At 45.5% G+C, this 21,490-nt stretch overlaps 1 protein-coding gene and 1 long non-coding RNA gene across 2 annotated transcripts; both read right to left on the bottom strand.

The window, feature by feature from the left end:
• Window positions 1-392: 392 nt before the first annotated feature.
• On the bottom strand, window positions 393-5,461 carry znf865 (zinc finger protein 865). The gene has a single exon (XM_056298520.1). The coding sequence runs from the start codon at window positions 5,315-5,317 to the stop codon at window positions 1,244-1,246; it is 4,074 nt and encodes a 1,357-aa protein (XP_056154495.1). The 5' UTR covers window positions 5,318-5,461; the 3' UTR covers window positions 393-1,243.
• An 86-nt stretch (window positions 5,462-5,547) lies between these two features.
• On the bottom strand, window positions 5,548-20,279 carry LOC130129143 (uncharacterized). Its single transcript, XR_008811952.1, has 3 exons — window positions 19,747-20,279; window positions 18,689-18,812; window positions 5,548-5,909 (listed from the first exon to the last, which is right to left on the bottom strand). It is a non-coding gene; the product is annotated as an uncharacterized LOC130129143 (long non-coding RNA).
• Window positions 20,280-21,490: the final 1,211 nt, after the last annotated feature.

Raw genomic sequence — 21,490 nt, 5'->3', positions numbered from 1 at the left:
TGTGTACACGCTTTTGTTACAAAAATTGGGCATAACTGTGGTATGGGGGTGGGAGGGTAAAGGGAGGGGGTTGCAAGGGAGGGCAAAAAAAAAAATTTTTTTTTAAAATTAAAAGATCACATCGATACATATATTCACCCCGCTGTTTTACAAAGACAGTCCCCGACTCGTTCCCACCCGCCCGTACAATAGCAACAATGATAAAAGAAAAGTTACTTGGAGTAGAAAACAGCAAATAATCAATATATAATAAAATATAATACGAATTGTACAGTACACTCCTGTTGTTCCCGTTATCCTTTTTTCCCGATCCTCAACATTGAGCAGTTTTTGAGTCCCGGCATCTCTTTTCCCCCAACTGCCCCTCCTCCCACGCCCCCCCCCCCCCGCTTTAAAAAAACGACCCAAGTAGTGTACATTAAAACATCATCACCAACACGTTTTCTGTTCCGTTCTACAACCCCCGTTTCCTGCGACCCAGTCAGTTTCAGCACAACATCAACCGCTCTCCGAAGTTTCTGTGAGAAGACACTTTTTTTTTTCTTTTTGTCGTAAAAGCAACAAGTTAATTCACGAAGAAGAAAGTCGATGTTCCGTGACTCGGTAACTAAATCAAGAACAAACGAGTCTTGGTTCTGAATGGATTAAGTGAGGGCAGGAAGTTTCTTTCCTTTCTTGGGACAAATTCATCGAGAGTATCAAAAAACAGAGGGGGAGGTTCTCCACTCGCAGAACAGAGAAACGTACGGAACAAGAGACAAACTATACCGTTTAACTGTGAATAATGTGAAAACAGAAAACAGAACACGTAGGTACTACCGGTACCTCACTCCTACGAATACGCAGCCATAACTTCAGCGCAAACACCGCTAATAAAAAAGGACAAAAAAATGGAAAAACAAACGGGAAACTGAAAGAATGCATTTTCTTTTCAGACACAGGCGCTACTTAAAATAGTCACATGGTCTAAAGTACCGCCCCTTTGGGGAAGTGGAGACAGAGATGGATGAGCATTTCTTATTATGGGCCTTTTGAAGTCCAAGCTAATTTTACAGCCACCTCTGTTGTAGTATGTTAGGACTGGATGTAGATTTCATCAGGTAGGAGTCTGGGGACATTATAGTAGTTCAATTAAAACTTCCCCTTTTTCCCCACTTCATCTTTTTGTTAAAAACCTGGTAGCACTTGGATGCCTCTTGGCTTATTTGAAAAAAAGAAATAAAATCTAGGCTAGAAAAGAATTTTACTGGCTGTATTCAGTCAGAACCGTTGATCTTTCAGGCTGGACCAGAACAGGGACAGACATTTGGTCTGGGGACTGGACCTGAGGCTGGCCCTCACTGTCTGTCAGCTGTCCACTACCGTCCTGCGAAGACGGAGATTTCATCTTCATCAGCCCCCAGTTTCCACTCCCTCCCCCAGTCATTCCTCGGCAGGAGAACCTGTGGCGGGCCAGAAGCTTGCCATTCCAGAAGCGGTGGCGGCATTTGTGGCATTGGAATGCACCTTGTTTTAAATGACGGCCCCTGTGTTTTAAGGCTTTCCTTAACGTGCTGGTGCGCTTTCCACAAACCTGGCACTTCAGGCGTGCTTGGCGGCCTGAGTTCCTTGGTGGGTGCCTCACGATGTGATGGATCATTAGAAAAGCCTGTTTGGCGTATGTGGTGCTTGGGCAGATGGGGCAGGGGAATCGCTTGAGGGGCACTTCCATACAAGTCAACCCAGTGACTCTGACGGCACCTCCAAGCCATGTCTTCACCTTCATCAGGCTGCCCTTGACCCTCAGCTGGGCAAGCAACTTCTTTCTGTTTAATTGTGCCTGCAGCTTGCCCCTTCTTTTCCTCAGCAGCAGCAGCTTCCTGCGGGTCGCTTTACTCAGGGGGACGCCCACCAGCTTCCCGTCCCTCATGATACTGTGGATCACCACTCGCCGTTTTTTCTTCCGGTGCTTTCTCGTTTGTCCATGCCGCCTCTGAAAGTTTTTTGACCGGTAGTGAAAAGGGTGCTGCTGGCCCGAGGCCCCATGCTGCATGTGGGATGACCCCGCATAGTTAGAGCTGGTCGTGGAGTCGTAAAAGAGCGGGGTATATCCTGAGGGCTGTGGCTGGCTGACGCGCTGTCCGTCACGCTCAGTACTATGCTGGGAAAGCTTATGCCGGACTAGGCTGTTGGAGTAGGCAAATGCCTTCCCACATACCTCACAACGATAGGACTTCTCCAGGCCCACGCCCCCGCCATGCACCGTCTGCTGGTGCGCTGTCAGGTGGAAGTGGTGGCGGAAGGACTTCCAGCAGACTGTGCACGTGTACAGCCTCTGTGAGGGCGTGCCAGACGTTGGTGACTTTTCCTCCTGGGAATAAGAGGAGTAGTAGTCAGAGTTTCCTGTGTTGCCCACCTGACTTATCGCGCTGGCTCCTCCTTTGATCCTCCTGCCCTGGTTGTCTATCTCCCCTTTTCGGTGCAGCTTCCCATGCCTCACCAGGCTCTGGGCATAGGCGAACACCTTCCCACACAGGTTGCACTTGTAATTTTTCTGACCTGAGTGCACTGTCAGATGCTTCGTGAGATGGAAGGGCTCGCGGAACGTCTTCCCGCACACATCGCAGGCATGGGGCTTCTCGCCTGTGTGGACACGGTTGTGGCGGCGCAGGGTCTCTGCTCTCCTGAAGCGCTTGCCACAGATCTGGCACCCGTACGGCCTCTCTGATCCATCTCCAGGTGGTCCTGGGCTCCTCCTCCTTCTGACTATGGACGCCGGGTCTCTCTTCTCTCTGGGCTTCCTGGGCCTCTTGGGCTTGGCATTGGGCTGACTGGGGTGTGTTAGCGGCATGGTGGACCCGCTGAGGCTGCCAGAAGTGGATGACGGACCGCCAATGTTCCCGAAGCCAAGCCCTCCCAGAAGACCTCCTATAATGTCTCTTCTCTCCCCTTCCCGACTCTCTGTGTTTATGTCGCAAGAGGCTGCCGCCGCTGCAGCAATGGCAGACATGGCACTGCTGGTGACCTCATCCTCAGAGTCATCTAGCAAGGAAGAGAGGGGGAGGTGGGGCTGCTGTTGGTGATGGTGGTGGTGCTGTTGATTCTGGGGGTGGGGGTGGAGAGTAGGGGCTAAAGGGGCTTTCCTAAGGGTCTGGCTGCCCATCCCATTGCCAAGGGAACTCTCTGAGGAATAGAGAGATGAGGGCTGCGATCTCCTGTAGTCATCCACACCACTGTTGTAGGATGACTGGTTTTGATAACGGTTTCTGGAAAAATCTGTGGCATATTTGTCATTGGACATTCCTGCGCCGTCTCCGCTGCTTTCCATTTTGCCGCTGCTTGGGTTGGACGATCCACTCCCTCCAGTGCTGGCCCGGTTCTTAGCGCTTCGAGGAGGCTTGCCGCAGGTGCCTGATGCTGCATGGTTGAGCAACGAGGTGCTTTCGCGGAAGCAGCGGCCACAGGCTGGGCAGCGGAAAGGCTTCTCATCATGAATCTTCTCGTGCCGGGTGAGTGACTCACGGCGGTTAAAGGACTTTTGGCAGATGCTGCAGACAAAGGGTCGGTTCTGTGAATGGGTGACACTGTGCTGAAGTAGATGGCCCCTCTTCTTGAACCCCTTCCCACATTCGCCGCAGCAGAAGATTCTCTCTGGGCTTGGGGAGTTCCGGTTTGACTTGTTGCTTTTGCTCTCCGGCGTCAGGCCATGGCTGCGGAGGTGGCGGCGCAGGCTGGAGAGGTGGGTGAAGGTTTTCCCACATTCACCACAGTGGTAAAGAGGTTCTGGTTCCGGCTGGCCAGAGGAACCAGATGACCCTATGGAGTTGTGGCTCTCCTGGGATTTGGGCAGCTGTTGGTTTCCGTTGGCTACAAGCACTGAGGTGGAATTGGAGGGAGGGGGAGCAGAGGATGAAGAGGAGGACACTGTAGAAGATGACTGCTGCTGCGAGGACGGGGAAAGGAGGGAAGTGTGCCGGGGCTCACTTCCAATGGTGCTCAACCCAACACCCCCGGATCCCCCTCCAACAAGGCCCGATGACGAGTTCTGACTTTGGCCACTGGAACTACTGTTGTGGCAGTTGCTGACACTGCTGCTGCTATGGCTGTGGCTATGACTGCTGTGGCTGCCGCTGTCTGACTTCCTCTGGGGTAGGTAGCCGGCCATTGCCTTCTTCCTCCGGCTCCCTCCACTTGAAGCTGAGGTGGATGAGCTGTCCCCTCCCTTGGCCACCTCGTCTTTAGAGATGGAGAGGTGGAGGGGCAAAGGAAGGGGAAGTCCAGCCTCCTGCTGCATCAGAGTAGCAATCTGATTGGAAGAAAGGACTGGAATGCTTTGGAAATCAAAGCCACCCAGAGGGGCTGGTTGGGGTGCTGGGTGGAGAGGGTGCGGATGGTGAGTATGGCTGTGTGGGTGAGATAAGGCATGAGGTGCCAGCTGTTGTTGCTGCTGCTGTGGCTGTGGGGTAGTGTGGCTGTGGCTGTGGGAGGAGTGGAGTGCAGGTGGAGGGGCCAGAGTCGAGTTTGACTCACTGGCCCCCTGGCTCAGACCCAGACCCAAGTGGTTGTGAGTCCCCTGCTGGACCAAGAACTGCTCCAAGCTGCTGTTGGTGGGGACGCCAGATAAGAAGTACTGGTTGGCTGCCAGCATGCAGCTGAACTGTTGATGAAGGCTGCGTGGGTCGGACTGCCCAACCAGGGGCACGGCAGTGCTGCCCGAGGGGTTATTGGAGGCTGAGGTGGAGGTTGAGGGAGACGGGGAGGAGGAGGACGGGCCTGGGGAGGGCTGGGGCACTGAAAGGCCTGGGTGCAGTGGCGGGGGCGGGGGAGCGGAGGTGACAACGCCACCAATGACCCCTGCACCCCCTCCACTGCTGCTCCCGCTGAAGTCAAAGCGCCCCATCCCTGAATGCAACTGCTCCTGGGCCAAGGCTGCCTCTGCAGGGTGGAACGGACGCAGGAATTGGGGGTACCCAGAAGATGAGCTCCCACTACCGCTGCTCATCTTGCTGGACTTCCTGGAGCTGTGAGACGAGGACGAGGACTGGCTCTGGTGGGAGATGGGTGGGGGAGGGGCGCTCATTTTGGCGAAGATGGATGAGGAGTCAGCAAAGGCGTTGCCCCGCGACCCTTGCAGGGAACTCAGGCCCAGGCCAGACAGGAGACTCCCGGAGGTGTCAGCAGTCGGCTGGTGCTGCTGCTGAAGCTGCTGCTGATGCTGTAGCTGGACTTGCTGTTGGTGGCTTAGCTGACGCTCTAATCCAAGGCCTTTGAATTGATGGGCTTGGTGTCCACTTAGCATCTCTAAAATGTCCATGGGGTACTTGCTAAACTGGAACATCTCCCAAAAAAGCTATGGGAGGTTGTCCCGGGGCTAAAAACACCCCCTTGTGTTAAATATTCTGGTAGCTGAAAACAGGAGCACCCTCCGAATTGAATGAATGGGTTGTAATTTTTGATATTGGGCAATACAAATAAAATTGACTTGACCTCACATTTAAAAAAAAAACAACTAAAAAAACTAAAAAAAACTAAAAAAACAAAAAAAAACTAAAACAAAAACTCACCCTATCCCTTTGGGTTGTATTAAATACTCCCAAATACTCCCAAACAACTAAAATCCACTAAAGCTTATCTTTAATTTTCTCAACAATTAATACCTACTACTTTGGCTCTTCATTTAAAAGACCAAAGCCATCATGTGCCTCTGTAGTTGAAAGTGTTATAAATACGCAATATGCTAAATATTAATATGCAAAAAAATAGTGTTTTTTTAAAGCGTCATTTTTCCACAACAGTATGTGGTTCCACAAATGTGTGTTGTTGTTGCTGTTTTTGTCAGAGGTCTTATGAAGTTGAGTGTTTCAGTTGTTTCAGTGAAGGATGAATTGTTGCTTCAGTTCCTTGCTTGTCCCCTGACGTAATCCTTCAGTCTGGAAAAAAAGAGAAGCACAGATTTAAGAATGATAAGCAATTCGGTAAAAAAACAAAAAAAACAAACAGTAATAGCATTGGTTAAATCAAGCAGAAAACAAAAAGAGCATTGGTAAAATGAAGAGCCGTGATTTTGATGAATAAATTTATATTCCTCTTCTTGCCAAAATGGCTTAAAGCAGGGTTGCTTAATGTCACATGGGTACAGATAAAAACATTAAAACTGAGACCAGAAACCCAAAACAAGCAATTTTTCTGTTCAAATGTAACCCAAAAATACACTAATATATCTGACTCTGCCTCAAAGTTTGATATTACATGCAACTAAAATTACATGCAAAAGTGAGACTGTTTCCATTGCTTCACAACTAGCAGAAACATGCCACAATAGTATTTTGGGGGGCGGCGGAGGGTTGTAAAGCAATGGACGCCTGCTGTTGTTTTTGCACTGCAATTTCAGTCCAGCAAATTCAAAATACTAGAAAATTGCTAAACGCTAGAATGAAAAATGACCAGTTCTACCATCATAATCAAAGATAACTAATCCTCCGTTGTTTTTGGCAATCTAAGTTCAGACTGGTGTGCTGAGATTAACTCATAATGTGCAATATACTAGTTAAATTTACTTTCTACACCAATATTTTCCAATTTTTTAAATGACACTATTTCTGTGATCCAGGATGAAAGAGTTCAACTGTACAACATGTTCCAGCAACCAAAAAGGAGTGAGCAGAATATCATATTTAATTCTGTACAGCTCAACAGTGTATATTTAGAAAGTACCTGTCCTGTCCAGTCAGCTTCTCATCATCTGTCCCCATGTAAATTATTCATTTCATTCATCAATTCTCTATACTGCCTCGGTCCCATTAATGGTCACGGGGGACTGGAGTCTATCCCAGCAAGTGCCAGGCGGGAAAAGGGTAGACACCCTGGCCAGGTCGTCAATCTATGACAGGGCCCACACACAATCACCCAAACTCACATTCGTACCCACAGGCAATTTAAAGCTTCCTATTCACCGAATATGCAGGTCTTTGAGCAGAATTCATGCCAATATGAAATGCAACTGACAAAATCAAAACTGATGAAATACAGTGCAGACACGTGAATGCTGACCATCATGTGCGTAGTTAAGATACCACAAGTAGAAGTAAAGCACAAACACGTTTGTTTTACTTCGAATTTTTACACATAGCACGTGTAAACTACAGCGGCAAATACAAGAGGGTGCACTACATGGTGGGTAAGTGCACATTTGTTGATGGAAAAATGGAATAACACACATATGAACAGCGAGGTCTGAACACGTCTTCAGTGATGTCCAACATGTCCTGCTAAAGTGAACAACATAGTATATGGACAAAATAATGGGGTACTGCTGAAACATGTAGGTTTATTCTACGACACTTTAAACAAATGCATCTAGATAACCTGGCTGTCATGTGGCTGTGTTGAACACAACCAGCGGGACTTGACCTGTTGCGTGCTGAAGTATTAATTTAGAGGTCCACACAGGCCTAAAATATAGGCCGTAACCTGGCCCCAGGTCTAGATATTCAAACCTGAACCCCAGCCTGAGCCCTAAAAGTATATGAGGACTCTCGACCCAAGCCTGAGCTGAGCCTTAACTATTAGAGTGAAAATCAGACCAAAGCCAGTCTTAATCTGTCAACAACCTCGGGCCCTGTTGAGCCAGGGTAAGGTTGCTGACTTCTTGTACTCATGTAAGCTTAGGTACATTTTGGAGGGTTTTTAGTGCAGTGGCTGGATGCGCAATACAGTTCAAGATATACTGATATGCAGTAAAACCGTTTAAGGAGCATGCGTAATTGCCTCGCACAAGGCAGGATTTTGTTAGTGAGTGACTGCTCACGCCAGGTGGGAAGACCACCCACTAATTGCAGAGCTTCTCAAAGTCTGGACCTCGGTCCACATGCGGAGCAAACGGCAAGATAATCCAGACCCAGCCCATGCCTCGTGTTATGAATACCATACGTTATGAGGCGTGACGTTTCCTATTTGGTGTATTGTTGCTGCCGAGCTCACGCACCAGAGAATTTGCTTTGGGGGTGGTGTAAAGCTTTTATTACACTTACAGTAATGTAAGGAGTGTAGTTGTTGTCAACTGGCTAACTGTCTCTCCTCTGCTCCATGTGTCTGTGCAGGGGCTGAGCCCTGCCCTCGTTGAAACAGACAGCAGAGAAGAGAATCTAGCATGACCATTAATGACAGTAATGAGAAGCCTACTGGTACGTGAGTTTTCGTTAGGGTTAGCCAATCAGAGGCAGAGTAGGGCAGGTCTTCGCAGAATATTATAAAAATAATAACTTATAACAAGTTATAAGTGAGTTGACTGTTAATTTATTACTGCCAGTCACTCCAGACCTCTGACCTTGAATAAAAATCAGATGCAGACCTTTGAGTAATAAGTTTGAGAACTCCTAATCTAATGGACGTGCAAGAGGAAACAGTGACAGATTAAAGGGTATGGCAAAATCAGCTTTATTCCTTGATTCATGAAATCAGAAAAAAAGATGACTAAACAGTCAATAACTCCATTCAACAACTACTAGCATGGTAACCTTGAGAAAAGCATGAGAAAAGAAAGAAAGAAAAGCAAAGTTCAGCTACGTAACAAAATTGGAACAACGGCGTCCGGGTAGCGTGGCGACCTACTCCGTTGCCTACCAACACGGGGATCGCCGGATTGAATCCCCGTGTTACCTCTGGCTTGGTCAGGTGTTCCTACAGACACAACTGACCATGTCTGCAAGTGGGCAGCCAGATTTGGGTTATGTGTCCTGGTCACTGCACTAGCACCTCCTCTGGCCGGTCAGGGTGCCTGTTTGGGGGGGAGGGGAAACTGGGGGGAATAGCATGATCTTCCCAGGTGCTACGTCCCCCTGGCAAAACCCCTCGCTGTCAGGTGAAAAGAAGTGGCTGGCGACTCCAAGTGTATTGGAGAAGGCATGTAGTCGTCTGCAACCCTCCCCGGATCGGCAGAGGGGGTGGAACAGCAACCGGGACAGCTCGGAAGAGTAGGTAATTGGCCGGATACAATTGGGGAGAAAAGGGGGGGGGGGTTGGAACAACAATTATCTTCCAGTAACTCGAGATCAATATGGAAACATTTTTTTAAAAATTACATTACAAAAAACGCCCCTGCTCCCCTCAAGATAATGTCCATAACCTCCCAGATAAATGAGTTTTATGCAAGGTTTGAAAAACCTATTCCACCAGCCATTCCCCCTCCTCCTATTCCACTGCCACCCTTCTGCATCCAGGAAGATGAGGTGAGAGCAACATTCAAGAAGCAGAACATTAGGAAAGCAGCAGGGCCAGACGGCATCAGCCCTGCTTTGTTGAGCTACTGTGCAGCAGAATTGGCCCCAATATTTTTCACCATATTTAACACTTTTCTAAGCCAATGTACAGTCCCACAGTGCTTCAGATGCTCAACCATCTTTCCTGTGCCAAAGTCCTCAAAGATCACCTGCCTCAATGACTTGACCAGTTGCCCTAACATCTGTGGCCATGAAAGCATTTGAGTGTATCATTCTGTCATACTTGAAAATCTTGCACCTCCCCAATGATGGACCCATATCAGTTCGCCTATCAAGCCAACCGATCTGTGGAGGATGCAGTTAGCATAGCCCTCCACCATGCCCTGCAACACCTGGAATCACCAAACACCTACGCACACATCCTGTTCATAGACTTTAGTTCCACCTTGAACTCCACCAACCCACTCAAATTATTTACCATACTCTTGGATATGAACATTGGTCCAGCCATATGCCACTGGATTTGGAGCTTCTTGTGGAACAGGCCACAGAGGGTGAAGGTTAATAACCTCACACCCTCAGTACAGATGCTCCTCAGGGCTGTGTTCTCTCCCCCCTGGCTCTTTTCCCTTTACACCACCCACTTTGCACCCATAGACAATTCTGGGAAAATAATAAAATACGCAGACAACACAACCATTGTAGGCCTCATCTCCAACACTGATGAAACCCAGTACCGCACTGAAATAGACCAAGCTGTCACTTGGTGCACAAACAATGACCTTCTGCTTAATACAGCCAAACCCCAAGAACTCATTGACTTCCGATGCATGCCGAATCCCAAAACAACCCATACAAATGAACAGAGACCCCATCACCACCACTTACTCTTAAATTCCTTGGAACATACATCAGCAATAACCTGAAGTAGAAAACTAACACTGAACACATCACTGCAAAAGTTCAACAACAACTTTACTTTCTTAGGCAGTTTAAACAATACCAAATCAAACATCAACTTCTTGTTCTTTTTACTAAGCCATTATCGAGTCCATCATAACATCTTCTATTAAAGTATGGTACGGACAGCCAAACACGGAAAAAACTGCAGCGAATTGTCAACAAGGCATCCAAAATCATAGGCAACCCACTCCCCTCAGTTGAATCTCTACATACTCACTGGACTGTACAGCGAGCACAGAAGATAATCTCCGACACCTCACATCCTGCTCATCACCTCTTCCAGCTCCTTCCCTCAGGGAGGTGCTACAGGTCACTGACCACTAAAACTAAATGCTTCACAAACAGTTTTTTTCCCCTAGCTATCAGGACTCTGAATTCCTCCCCTCCCTTCCTCACACACCACTGGCATGCATACTACCATTCACCTAATTGTTGTGCGTAATGTTTTGTTTCTGCTATTGTGTGACTGTATTGTTCGTGATAATATGTCGAGTGTCTGCTGTTGTCCATGGTGCTGCAGAGTTTAATATGTTGTACCAAAAACAAATTCCACCGGCCTTGGTCATGTGGCTAATAAACTATCTATCTATTTATCTATCTATCTAAGTAACACCTGCTCAAGAAGTGGCTGGTGGTTAACCCACTTGATGGTTAAAAGTAAAGAAACTGTGGTTGTTCTGGGAAGCCTCCTGGTCTGAACGTGTAGAATTGCCATAAAGTAAAAGCAGGAATTTGCTGAAAAAGCAAGTGTGCACTTCTGCTTGAACTCTCACTTAGCTTAATCTCTATTAACAGATTCTGTAGGCACGGGACAAGATTTTGGTATCGGAAGCATTCTGGTTTCCATCTCCGTTTTAGTCCGAGTCGTACTGACCAATCACGTTTGAGTCGGTGGCGATTTCTACAAGAACATGCTTTGGTTGCATGTTGGTGACAATCCGTGTGGGGAGCAAAAGAGACGGAAATTAAATGTCATCTGCACCTAAAACACAAAAAGTATCGATGTTTGGGTATTGTGTAGAGGAACGTTCGACTTATGTCCACTGCTTTTGAAACAATCTGGTTGTAGACATCATCTCTCAACTCCAACCTTGCGTCTCAAGTTGCTAATCTGACCATCAACAATGACGAGCACACGGACCAGGACGTCTTCTTAGGAAACGAAAGCGAGCAGCCAGCAGCTACACAAGAAACCCTGAAATACTGGCCGTTGTCCCCAGAGGCCTTTGGGTTCTGGGATTGCACTTAGTTAAACAATTCAAATAAAAATGTTCAAATTCAGACTTTTTCAGTGCGCTTTTTAAAACCAGTTTATAAAATGCTTTACAAATAAAAGACCAGAAACAAAGAGAGATTAAAAGGTTGGAGAAAAATACAAAAAGGAAGTTTAAAAGTTGAGTTTTAAGAAGAGATTTAACAAGAGAAAGTGTAGAATACAGCTTCTCCTACTCAGGGAAGATACGGTAAAGCTTGGGGGTGCTAATGCCTGAGGAATTACAATCCACACTTGAAAACAGACTTTGAAACAGCATGGAGGGACTGAACTGAAAAACAAAGGCAAGGCATCGGCTCATAGAGTGTTAAAAGCTAAGCTATACACTCAGGAGCCAGACTCTGCATATTAAAGAGATAGAATTTTTAAAACCAATTATAAGACTAAAGGTATAGATAATCTAAATCACATATACTGCATACCAAAAAGCAAATCATTTGATATTAGCCATGACTGTTCAAGTGTACACCGAACTGGTGTTCACATGGTCAGAAAGTACAGCTTCTCCAGCCTACATGAAAACATTTCACTAGCTCACAGCTGAATGAATATGCAGACAGACCACACACACAAAACCAAGGTGACTGTAGTTTTGCTAGTTTTAGGATACATGCAATACTGAAATAATTTCAAAGTGTGGTTCAGGAGTTCAGTTAACACCTTTGGGTTATATGCCAAGGTTGTTTTGTCTTGACTTTGGTGTAGTGGCTCAACATAGTTAGAAAAAATGATCAAATACAATGATAACTAGAAAAATGCTTTTCCACAGAAAAAGCGTGTGAATGCTGAGCTGCTGAAAGAAATGGCGAAAGCGTTGCTGAAAATGGATAAATAGGAAAAGTCCGAAAGTCACTAGCCTACCTGAAATACCTGGAAACTTAAATGTGAAATGGCTGAATATTTTAAAAGTTTTAAAGGTATAAAAAACTGAAAGATTTGCCATAATGTGCTAAATACATAAATAGTTTAATTGTTGAATGGTTTCTGTAGTTTTAAGTATGAAAAAGTGGAAGTGGTGCAAAGATTTCAACGTGCTCCCAGTCCCCATTACAAACACACACAACAAGGCTGTAACAAAACTTGCAAGCATTTGCAGCAATGGTTTATGTATGGAAAAGGGTTGAATAGTCTGAAATATGTGACCCCCGCTGGTAAAATAGTCCCCAAGTAGGCCTAGGCCACTGAACTGCAAAACCTGACCTGAACATTGTTCTTCTAAAAGAAGAAAAAAGAGCTACAGTACATCAGAAGAAATGGTCTTTATTTGTTATGAGAGCAGGGTTAGAATGAGAGGAGAGGTAGAATGAGAGGAGGAGGGGTAGAATGAGAGGAGGAGTAGAATGAGAGGAGGGGTAGAATGAGAGCAGGGGTTGAATGAGAGGATGGGGTAGTGATGAAGAAGAAGAGTGATGAAGAGGAAGGGTAGTCATGAAGAGGAAGGGTAGTGATGAAGATGAAGAATAGCGATGAAGAGGAAGGGTAGTGATGAAGAGGAAGGGTAGGAAGGAGGGTAAGAAGGTTGCAGGAAGGTAGGATAGCAGGGAGGTTGTACGAAGGAAGGTAGGAAGGAAGGTAAGGTTGTAGTAAGGAAGGTAGGAAGGTTGTAGGAAGGAAGTTAGGAAGCAAGGTAGGAAGGTAAGAAGGATGGTAGGAAGCAAGGTAGGAAGGTTGTAGGAAGGAAGGAAGGTAGGTAGGTAGTTGTTATACAACTGTATTGTTTATAAAGGTGGGGATACCTGCAGTTTAGACTGAAGAGGTAACTTAGATGAGTGATGAAACGTATCTGTCAATAAACGTTGTGTCCAGATGAACTGATTCAACCTTCTTAGATTTTCTTACCTGGATTATGCATTAAAAAAAAGAGAAGATGTTTCAACTATTTCCACTTATTATCATCTCATTGTATTTTGGGAGCATTTGTTTCGTGTTCATCTGAAGAGCCCCAGTTGTTTGAGTATAGTTGTATATGGGACGCCTTCTGGGCAATTCATACACAGCTTCCATCCAGTTAAAATTTGAACCTATCACAAATGCCTCAAACCTTAGAAACAACTTCAATCAGATAAAACGAAATAAATACATGAAAATTTTTTTTACGTCCATCAGAATTTTGTCCTTTTTCCTTTCAGTCAAGTAAGAATGCAGTGAACGCATAACATAACATCACATTGTTTGTAGACACTGAGCATTGCTCTCAGCTATTGTGAATATTTAGTGGCTTAGGAGGGGCCACTGCTATTCTTGCTATCCTGCAATCATGTTTCTTGAATTTGAGTTTCACTCCACCAAGAAACCCCCCCAAGGTTGACAAAAGCAACACCCACTTAAGACAAAATGACTGCTGGCAGGTGAAGTTTGTTGCTGCATATTACTGAATTCACTACCCACCTTCTGGCCTTAAATTAGGGCTGCACAATTATGGCCAAAATGATAATCATGATTATTTTGATCAATATTGAGATCACGGTTATTTATCACAATTATTTATTGATTTAAGGGCCAAAATATTTTCATTGCACTTTCATTTAAATAAACATAATACTGCTTTCACTTCCATGTAATGCTACATTCCTGCTTATGTACAAATCTTTGCATCAAAATAAGACTGGTCCTTAGTCACCTTAATTCAGTGCATCTCCTAGAAGCAAAATATCAATTAAATTGCACCAAATTTTTTTATCTTTGGCCACATGGAATGCAATTGCATCGGTTATTTCAGTGTGTCTTTGGGAGCCGGACGGACATGGTGACGCGCTGTATAGGGTCACTGCTATGGATGTCTAAGTTAACACTGGACAAGGACTGGGATTCAGTGAGGTAACATTAGCGACATTATTATTCTTGGCCTTCATGCATTCATTGTTTTTTGTGTATTCTCAGGTGGTTGAACAGGTTAGTTATGTTGGTTTGCGATGCAGACACAATTCTAAAGCACTCTATGCATATGATTTGTTCTTGACATCACTTGCCCTAAATGCTAAATACTTCCAAACAATGGATGGTGATCTGTTCCGAGGGACTAGCTCTTCACCTTCTGCTCCAGACATTTGATTTTCTTTTTGCCCATCTGCTCTCTGTTGTATATTACTGTTCTACTCTGGATTGCAGCGGCAACATCCAGGAAATTTTTGCACCGGCTGCTGCTGCAGGGTGCATGCTTAAAGGGAACAGCTGTGATTGGTCAGGCAGTTAGTTTAGGAAGTACTTAATTTGATATGCAGCAGAGCATTCTGAGTGGAGCACACACTTAAAACATCAATATCGCAGTTAATCGTGTTAATTTAATTGTGGGGAGCCAAAATTGTGATCGAGGTTAATGTTCAATTATTTGTGCAGCTCTACCTTCAGTTACACCTCGGTGATTAAAAGGGATGCAATCCTTGATCTGGTATCTTGATGCATGCTGAATAATCCAGGTAAGAACATCAAAGAAGGTTGAAACAGTTCATTTGGATAAAACGTTTATTGACAGAAACGTTTCATCTTCATCTAAGTGACGTCTTCAATCTAAACTGACCTCAGGTATCCCCACCCCTTAGAAGCAATACAGTTGCATAACGACCGAAACCAACGACCAGTTTCATATGCAAATATGGGCATGACCATTAACTAGAGTTTCAATGGCCATCCTTGACCATCCCTGAACTGAACTGAGCGGGGGGGGGGGGTTTAAGAGTATACCTTTTACCATTTTACAATGCTATGACTGCAAACATTCCCAAATTCTCTATCAATACTACACATGGCCATTGAAACTCTAGTTAATGGTCATGCTGTGGCGTGACCATAGAGTTAATGGTCGCTAGGATATGAAACTGGTCAGTGGTTTCGGTCGTTATGCAACTGTATTGTTTATAAGGGTGGGATACCTGCAGTCAGTTTAGACCTAAGAGGTCACTTAGATGGGTGATGACACATATCTGTCAGTAAACGTATCCAGATGAACTGATTCAACTTTCTTTGACCATGATCTGGTAAATACAGCACAAACAGCAACACTTAATTTCATCAATAAAATCTTCATTTCAACATCGCCCCATAAAACTATAAGCATATTTCTCAGTCAATTTTGCTTCTGACTCTGAAGATTTGAGCTAAACAAAAATCCTTGTGTATGCCGAAATAAGAGCAGAAACAACCCAAACTCAAACTGTTTGCACCAAATAACTGTAAGGCACTTTCCCTTATTTGTTCTCATCAGCAAAAACATCCACATCCTAGCGTAAAAAGCCCAAATAGAAGCCGATTAAAGAGTTTGTTGCATCTTTTCAGTCAAAACATTGTTCTGTCCTTCCTGCTTTTGTTTATCATATTATAGGGCCAAGCAGCGGGTCTAGACTCAGTTTTAGCAAATGTCTCTCCTCGTGGAGACAGAAATCGAGTAACAAAGTGCTATCAGTGACGTCCTGCTGCTGTACAGCCTGATTCTACACAACAGCTTCTGAACATCAAATGAATTAAACAATGAACTTTTTTCACTCATATTACGTTTACCTTTATTTTTCCTAAATTTTGAGTAACGTTTGTATCACTGTGATCAGTGCACCACAGTAAATCTTAGTAACATTACAACTTTCTTGAGAAAAAGTTTGATTCTACAGACTAACTTGAGGGACTCATACCAAGGTTGCTGGTTTGCTCATGTCTTAGCCAACTTTACATCACAGCAGCAGTGCAATAAATCCTCATGAGGGCAAACCAACAACATAATGATTTGAAGATGTGCCTGTGCAGCCATGTTTGAAATATTATGCAGACGGCTGCCCAGGGACAAAACTTTTGTCAACACGAAGGATGTGGAGAGCTATCTGTTGACAACTTAACAGGACAAAGCAACCACCAGGCTCAACAAGCACAATGTGACACCGAGGAGAATAGAGATTCTACTGTCCAACACAGCCACCTCGGGGTAAGAAACAAAATAAAATTAGTCTGATTGGGTGTTTATATCTGCTTGCAAGTTGCTAAGGAGGGCTGCTAAAATTAAAACAAAGGGTCTTGTTTGCAATCATTTCAGGTATCAAATCCTAAAGATGACAACTTTCATGCATTTGTGTTTGTGTGTGTATATCTTCAAGGCAGGCGGGTCGGGGTATGTGAATGTGTTGGAAGGTGAGTGGAAACTTAGAACAGGGACAGAAACAATCAGATGAACACTCATAGAACACTCTTCTTCTTTTCGTCCTCATTATATATTTTAGCTACAGCGGAAAATAACGTGTGAATTGAATCTTTTCCGTTGGTCCGTTTCTCCAAGTTACACCAACTCACGGTAAAGCTGAGATTCTACGAGTAAACATCAGCATCTCGATAGGCTCCAGCATCTCCGTGACCCTGAGAGCAGGATAAGCGGTTTGGATAATGGATGGCTGGATGGATGGAATGCATTATAGAACACAATGCAAAAAAGGCCATCCTTTGAGTAAAAGTGAAACAGATCCATAAAAAAAAAAAAATTTTTTTTTGACCTTTTAGACAAACGTGATAAAACATTTTTTGGAAGAAAAAAAAAAAATCACACAATGACTGTATAATGCGATGCCATGATGTACATCCCGGTGCTGAGAAACAACACTGTTAACTGCCATGTTCTTATATCACAAACTGGAGCTAAATGACAAGATAACCAACTGATATCACAATTTCAGCCAACTACATTCATTTAGCATTCACTGGGAAGGGTGGCACAGTGAGCAGGGATGCCCCTCCTAGACTGGAAGCCCCAAGTTCAAGCACCACTAACAGCAAACAAACAAACTACTGAGCTGTCCCTGAGCAAGGCAACAAATCCCTATCAGAAGTTTGGTTGCTGCCCTCGCATTCTAATTTTTCTACATGGGGCAAACCAAAAACACCTACATGTGCTACGACAGATCAGTTATTACAAAAACATAAATAGGTACCCCAGATAACAAATGAGATCCCGGTGGCTTAAACTAAAATTAAAAAGGGGTTGTCTTGACGCATGCTCAATAATCCAGGTAAGAAAATCAAAGAAGTTTGAATCAGTTCATCTGGATTCAACGTGTATTCACAGATACATTTCATCACTCGTGCAACTTGACTGATTGATCTAAGTGACCTCTTCAGTCTAAGCTGACTGCAGGTATCCCCACCCTTATAAACAATACAGCTGCATTCCGGGTGCTATGCAACTGTCTAGTTTATAAGGGTGGGGATACCTGCAGTCAGTTTAGACAGAAGAGGTCACTTAGATGAGTGATGAAACGTATCTGTCAATAAACGTTGTGTCCAGATGAACCGATTCAAACCTCTTTGGTTAAAAAGGGGTTCTTTACAAAATGTTACGTACGCATTCTGGGAAGAACTGCTTCCTGAAATTCGTTAGTTGACATTACTCCACAATAGTTCAAAAACACAAGTGATCCCACAATCAAAAACTCAACTTTTATTCTGAGAGTAAAGGCAACTTCAGTAATCTACGATGGGCTTTTAGTTCACATAAGCAACTGTTTGCCCAGGTGTCTCCTTCCCAGCTCAATACAGGACTCAAATCACCTCACTTTGCACTGACCATCACTTCTATCACAGACAACTTAAGCCATGCACAATGACAGTTTATTGTGCTTTGCCTTTATTATATTAACTATGTTGGTGGTAAAATAAGTCAATAATAATAATAATAAGCAGTAAAATGATGAAACTGTACAAAATCAATTTTCTGACATCAGGTTATCAACACAATAGTCCCCATGAGCTGGGTGTATCACAAAAGCAATGATAGATTCTCCCCGATGCAAACATGGAGCCAAATTTTTTAAAGATAAAATAAAGCAAAATATCTTTTTAGTAAATACTATAGTAATGTATTGTACAATAGTCATGAAACAGGAACCAAAAGTCTCTGACATCTGTGCCCCTCAGAGATATATGAAGAATCATAGGTTTGATCAATATTGGATTAAGGAGGTAGCACTTTTTTCTTAATAGCCAATTTTCCCATCTTACAATAACAATGTCCTTCGGTAGACTTCTTCCAATATGTCATCAATTAGGCCTTACAATTAACTACAGATAGGCATTTTCATATCTCATTAAATTCATGGCTGATTTCACATTATCTAGGCAAAGGGGCATGTAATGGAGCTAAATTTCGATGTTTTCACAACAGTAACGGTAACCCTCAAAAGTAAATAGGAAAGCTGGAATAGTAATACGAGAAAGGGAAAGTTCAGGGAGGCGAACGGCGGCTCTTTTGACAGGTTGAAGCAAGTACGTGTTGTTTGCATCTTACCAGCTCAGCTTCAGGTCGGAGGCAATCGCTCCCTGCCTGACTGCAGATCCAAACAGGGGAACGGGGGGGAAAAGGGGAATGGCAGTCTTCCTCCAACAAAAACAGATTTCTTCAAGTTGAGAATCTAAAGAAAATATGATGATGAATATCCTAGACCACCATGGTTTGAAACGTTAGCATTTATTTTTATTAGGATTTTTTGTTCGTGCGTGTAATAGTGCCTATTTAGTGTTCCTGTTGCCATATCATAGTGTGCATTATCCTCAAGCAGTGCAAAACAACCCCCCCCCCGTGATCAATAAAGTTAACGTCTGTCAATCTACCTGCGTGTATCTGTCAATCTAACTCAGATTACCGTCACCCTTCACGGTTGCAAAGGCAGCTTCTATCAATCACTTCGGCTCAGGTAAAACAGGCAAACCCTTGTGTTATGCCCCGCTGACGCGAACCCACTGGAGTAGCTGAAAGCAAGAGTCGCTGCAAAGGTCCAGAGACAAAACACTCTGAAATCCAGCACTGGGATAATGTCGTAGCCTACAACTGCTGCACAACAATAATCGTTATAATAACCCAGCAGTGTGACACTGTAGTATGTCAGTATCAGGGAAGAACACTGGCGGTGTAGCATTAGCATGTTAGCACATTATTTGGCCAGGAAAGTGCACAGCAGTTTTAGTGCAGAGACGTCGTTCACGAACGCAATTATAACCCATTATAATTCGCACAAACTACGTGTGTTCGCGGTGTACTTGTACGCCTCGTTAGCATGTGTACTTAAAGCTGGCTAGTACATCCTGAACCCCGCTTGGGGGAAAAAAACGAAGTCTATTCTGTTCTATTCCAGCGGGCATTAGCTTAGCCGACGCTAACGGCATGCTAGCCAGCGGGTCGGCTACGTGTTAGCCAGGCTAGCTAGCCTGGCTAACACGTAGCCGACCCGCTGGCTAGCAAAGTAGCCTGGCTAACAGGTAGCCGACCCGCTAGCGGCGGCTACGTGCTACCCAGCTAGCTAGCCTGGCTAGCACGGCGGGCAGAAATGGCTTTTGTGTTGTTTTTACCTGCGTCTCAAACGGCTTGCGGGAGACGAACGGAGCAAAAGACGGGAGCGAGGCTGTTGAAACGCCGAGCTGGGCGGTGCGGGTGGTGGTGGTGGGTGGGGACGGGCGGAGCGGAGCGGGTCGGGTCCCTATCTATCGCATGTCAGCGGGGCCTTGTCTTTTTTCTCTTGCCTCCTCCGTGGAAAAACACTCGCGCAGGCCTCCGTCTCTCTCCATCGGCCCGGGAGGGCTGCCGCTGCTGCCGCCGCTGTCTCTCTCTCTCCCCCTCTCTCTCTCTCTCTCTCTCTCTCTCCCTCTCTCTCTCTGTGTCTCTCTCTCTCTCTCTCCGGCCGCCCGCTAAACACAAACTACTGTTTCCGCTGCCTCGGCCCGCACACCTCCATTGTCTGACGCGAGCAAATACAACAAAGGGGAGCCGCTCCGGGCGCTTGGCGCTCCGTCTACACTCGCGCGGCCCGTCCTCGTCCCGCTCCCGACGCGCTTTTCCCGCTCTGTGCCGCGGCCGAGCGCTCTCCGCCCCGTGTCAGCTCTCGGCGTCCCCGTCTGTGGACGAAGGCTTCTCCGACGCTGCCAGCGGTAAAATGGTCGTTTCCTGTCTGCATAATGGTTCCGGGTAGAGACGCTCGCGGGGCCGTGGGTCCTCGCTCCCTCGCTCGCTCTCCCTCCCTCCCGCCGGCGCGCTACATGTGCGATATCTTCTCTTTTTTCCCGTTTCACAATCTGCCTTCTATCTGGCCTATCTCATGAATAAATAACATGTTTGTGTGTGTGTGTGTGTGTGTGTGTGTGTGTGTGTGTGTGCGCACGCGCGCGCGCGCGTGTGCGTGCGTGTGTATGCGCGTGCGCGCATGTGTATATATGTATATATAAATAGGCGTGTACTCACATTAAGAAAGATATTTCAGTGCAGTAGTGAATGCCATTAAGCAACGCGCACGTGTGTAAATTGTGTGTGTGTGTGTATGTATGTGTGCGTGCGCGCGCGCTTGTATATATATTTATAGGCGTTTACTCATTAAGATATTTCAGTGCATTAGTGTGTCATTAAGCAGCGCGCACGTGTGTAAATTGTGTATGTGTGTGTGCGCGCGCGTGCATATATGTATATATACATTCATAGGCGTGTACTCATATTAAGCTATTTCAGTGCAGTAGTGTATGTCATTAAGCAGCGCGCACGTGTGTAAATTGTGTGTGTGTGTGTGTAAACTGTGTGTGGTCACACTCAGCATGCGGCATGTTAATTAGTCAATTAAAAGCGTCATTACAGTTTGTTCTGCATACCATTAGCGAGTGAGCGCTTGTGTTTGTGTGTGTGTGTGTGCAGAGCGAGTCGAGTCAGTTTTGTTTGTGTGTTTATTCGTGTAGCCCAACCGCCACACGTTACACACGTTACACATGACACTAAAACCCGGTTTACACCCGGTTTTAAAACGCGTTGTGGGCGATGGGGGGGGGCGGTCAGAAGTGGACGGCGCCGTTTACACCCGTGTCCACCACGCGTCTCCAAACGCGTCCCGCTGACCACTTGTGATCACATTCCGTTACTCCGAAGAAGATGTCGTCACTGCCTACGTCACTTCCGCTGCGAGATCAAAGGGCCCCGGTCAAGCGCCAGATTTGCCGACGAGCTGTGAAAACACCAGCTCATGTTTGAGGGCGTTTCCGGCAGTGACGTCCATGTCCGGACCGTTGCAGCTGGTGAGACTGACAGCACCGAGTCTTCCGCCCAGATGGAGGTCAG

This window comes from Lampris incognitus, chromosome 18 (genome assembly GCF_029633865.1).
Source record: "Lampris incognitus isolate fLamInc1 chromosome 18, fLamInc1.hap2, whole genome shotgun sequence".
NCBI lineage: Eukaryota > Metazoa > Chordata > Actinopteri > Lampriformes > Lampridae > Lampris > Lampris incognitus.
The sequence above is the reverse complement of the archived record's forward strand: the minus strand, read 5'-3'. Positions and strand labels throughout refer to the sequence as shown.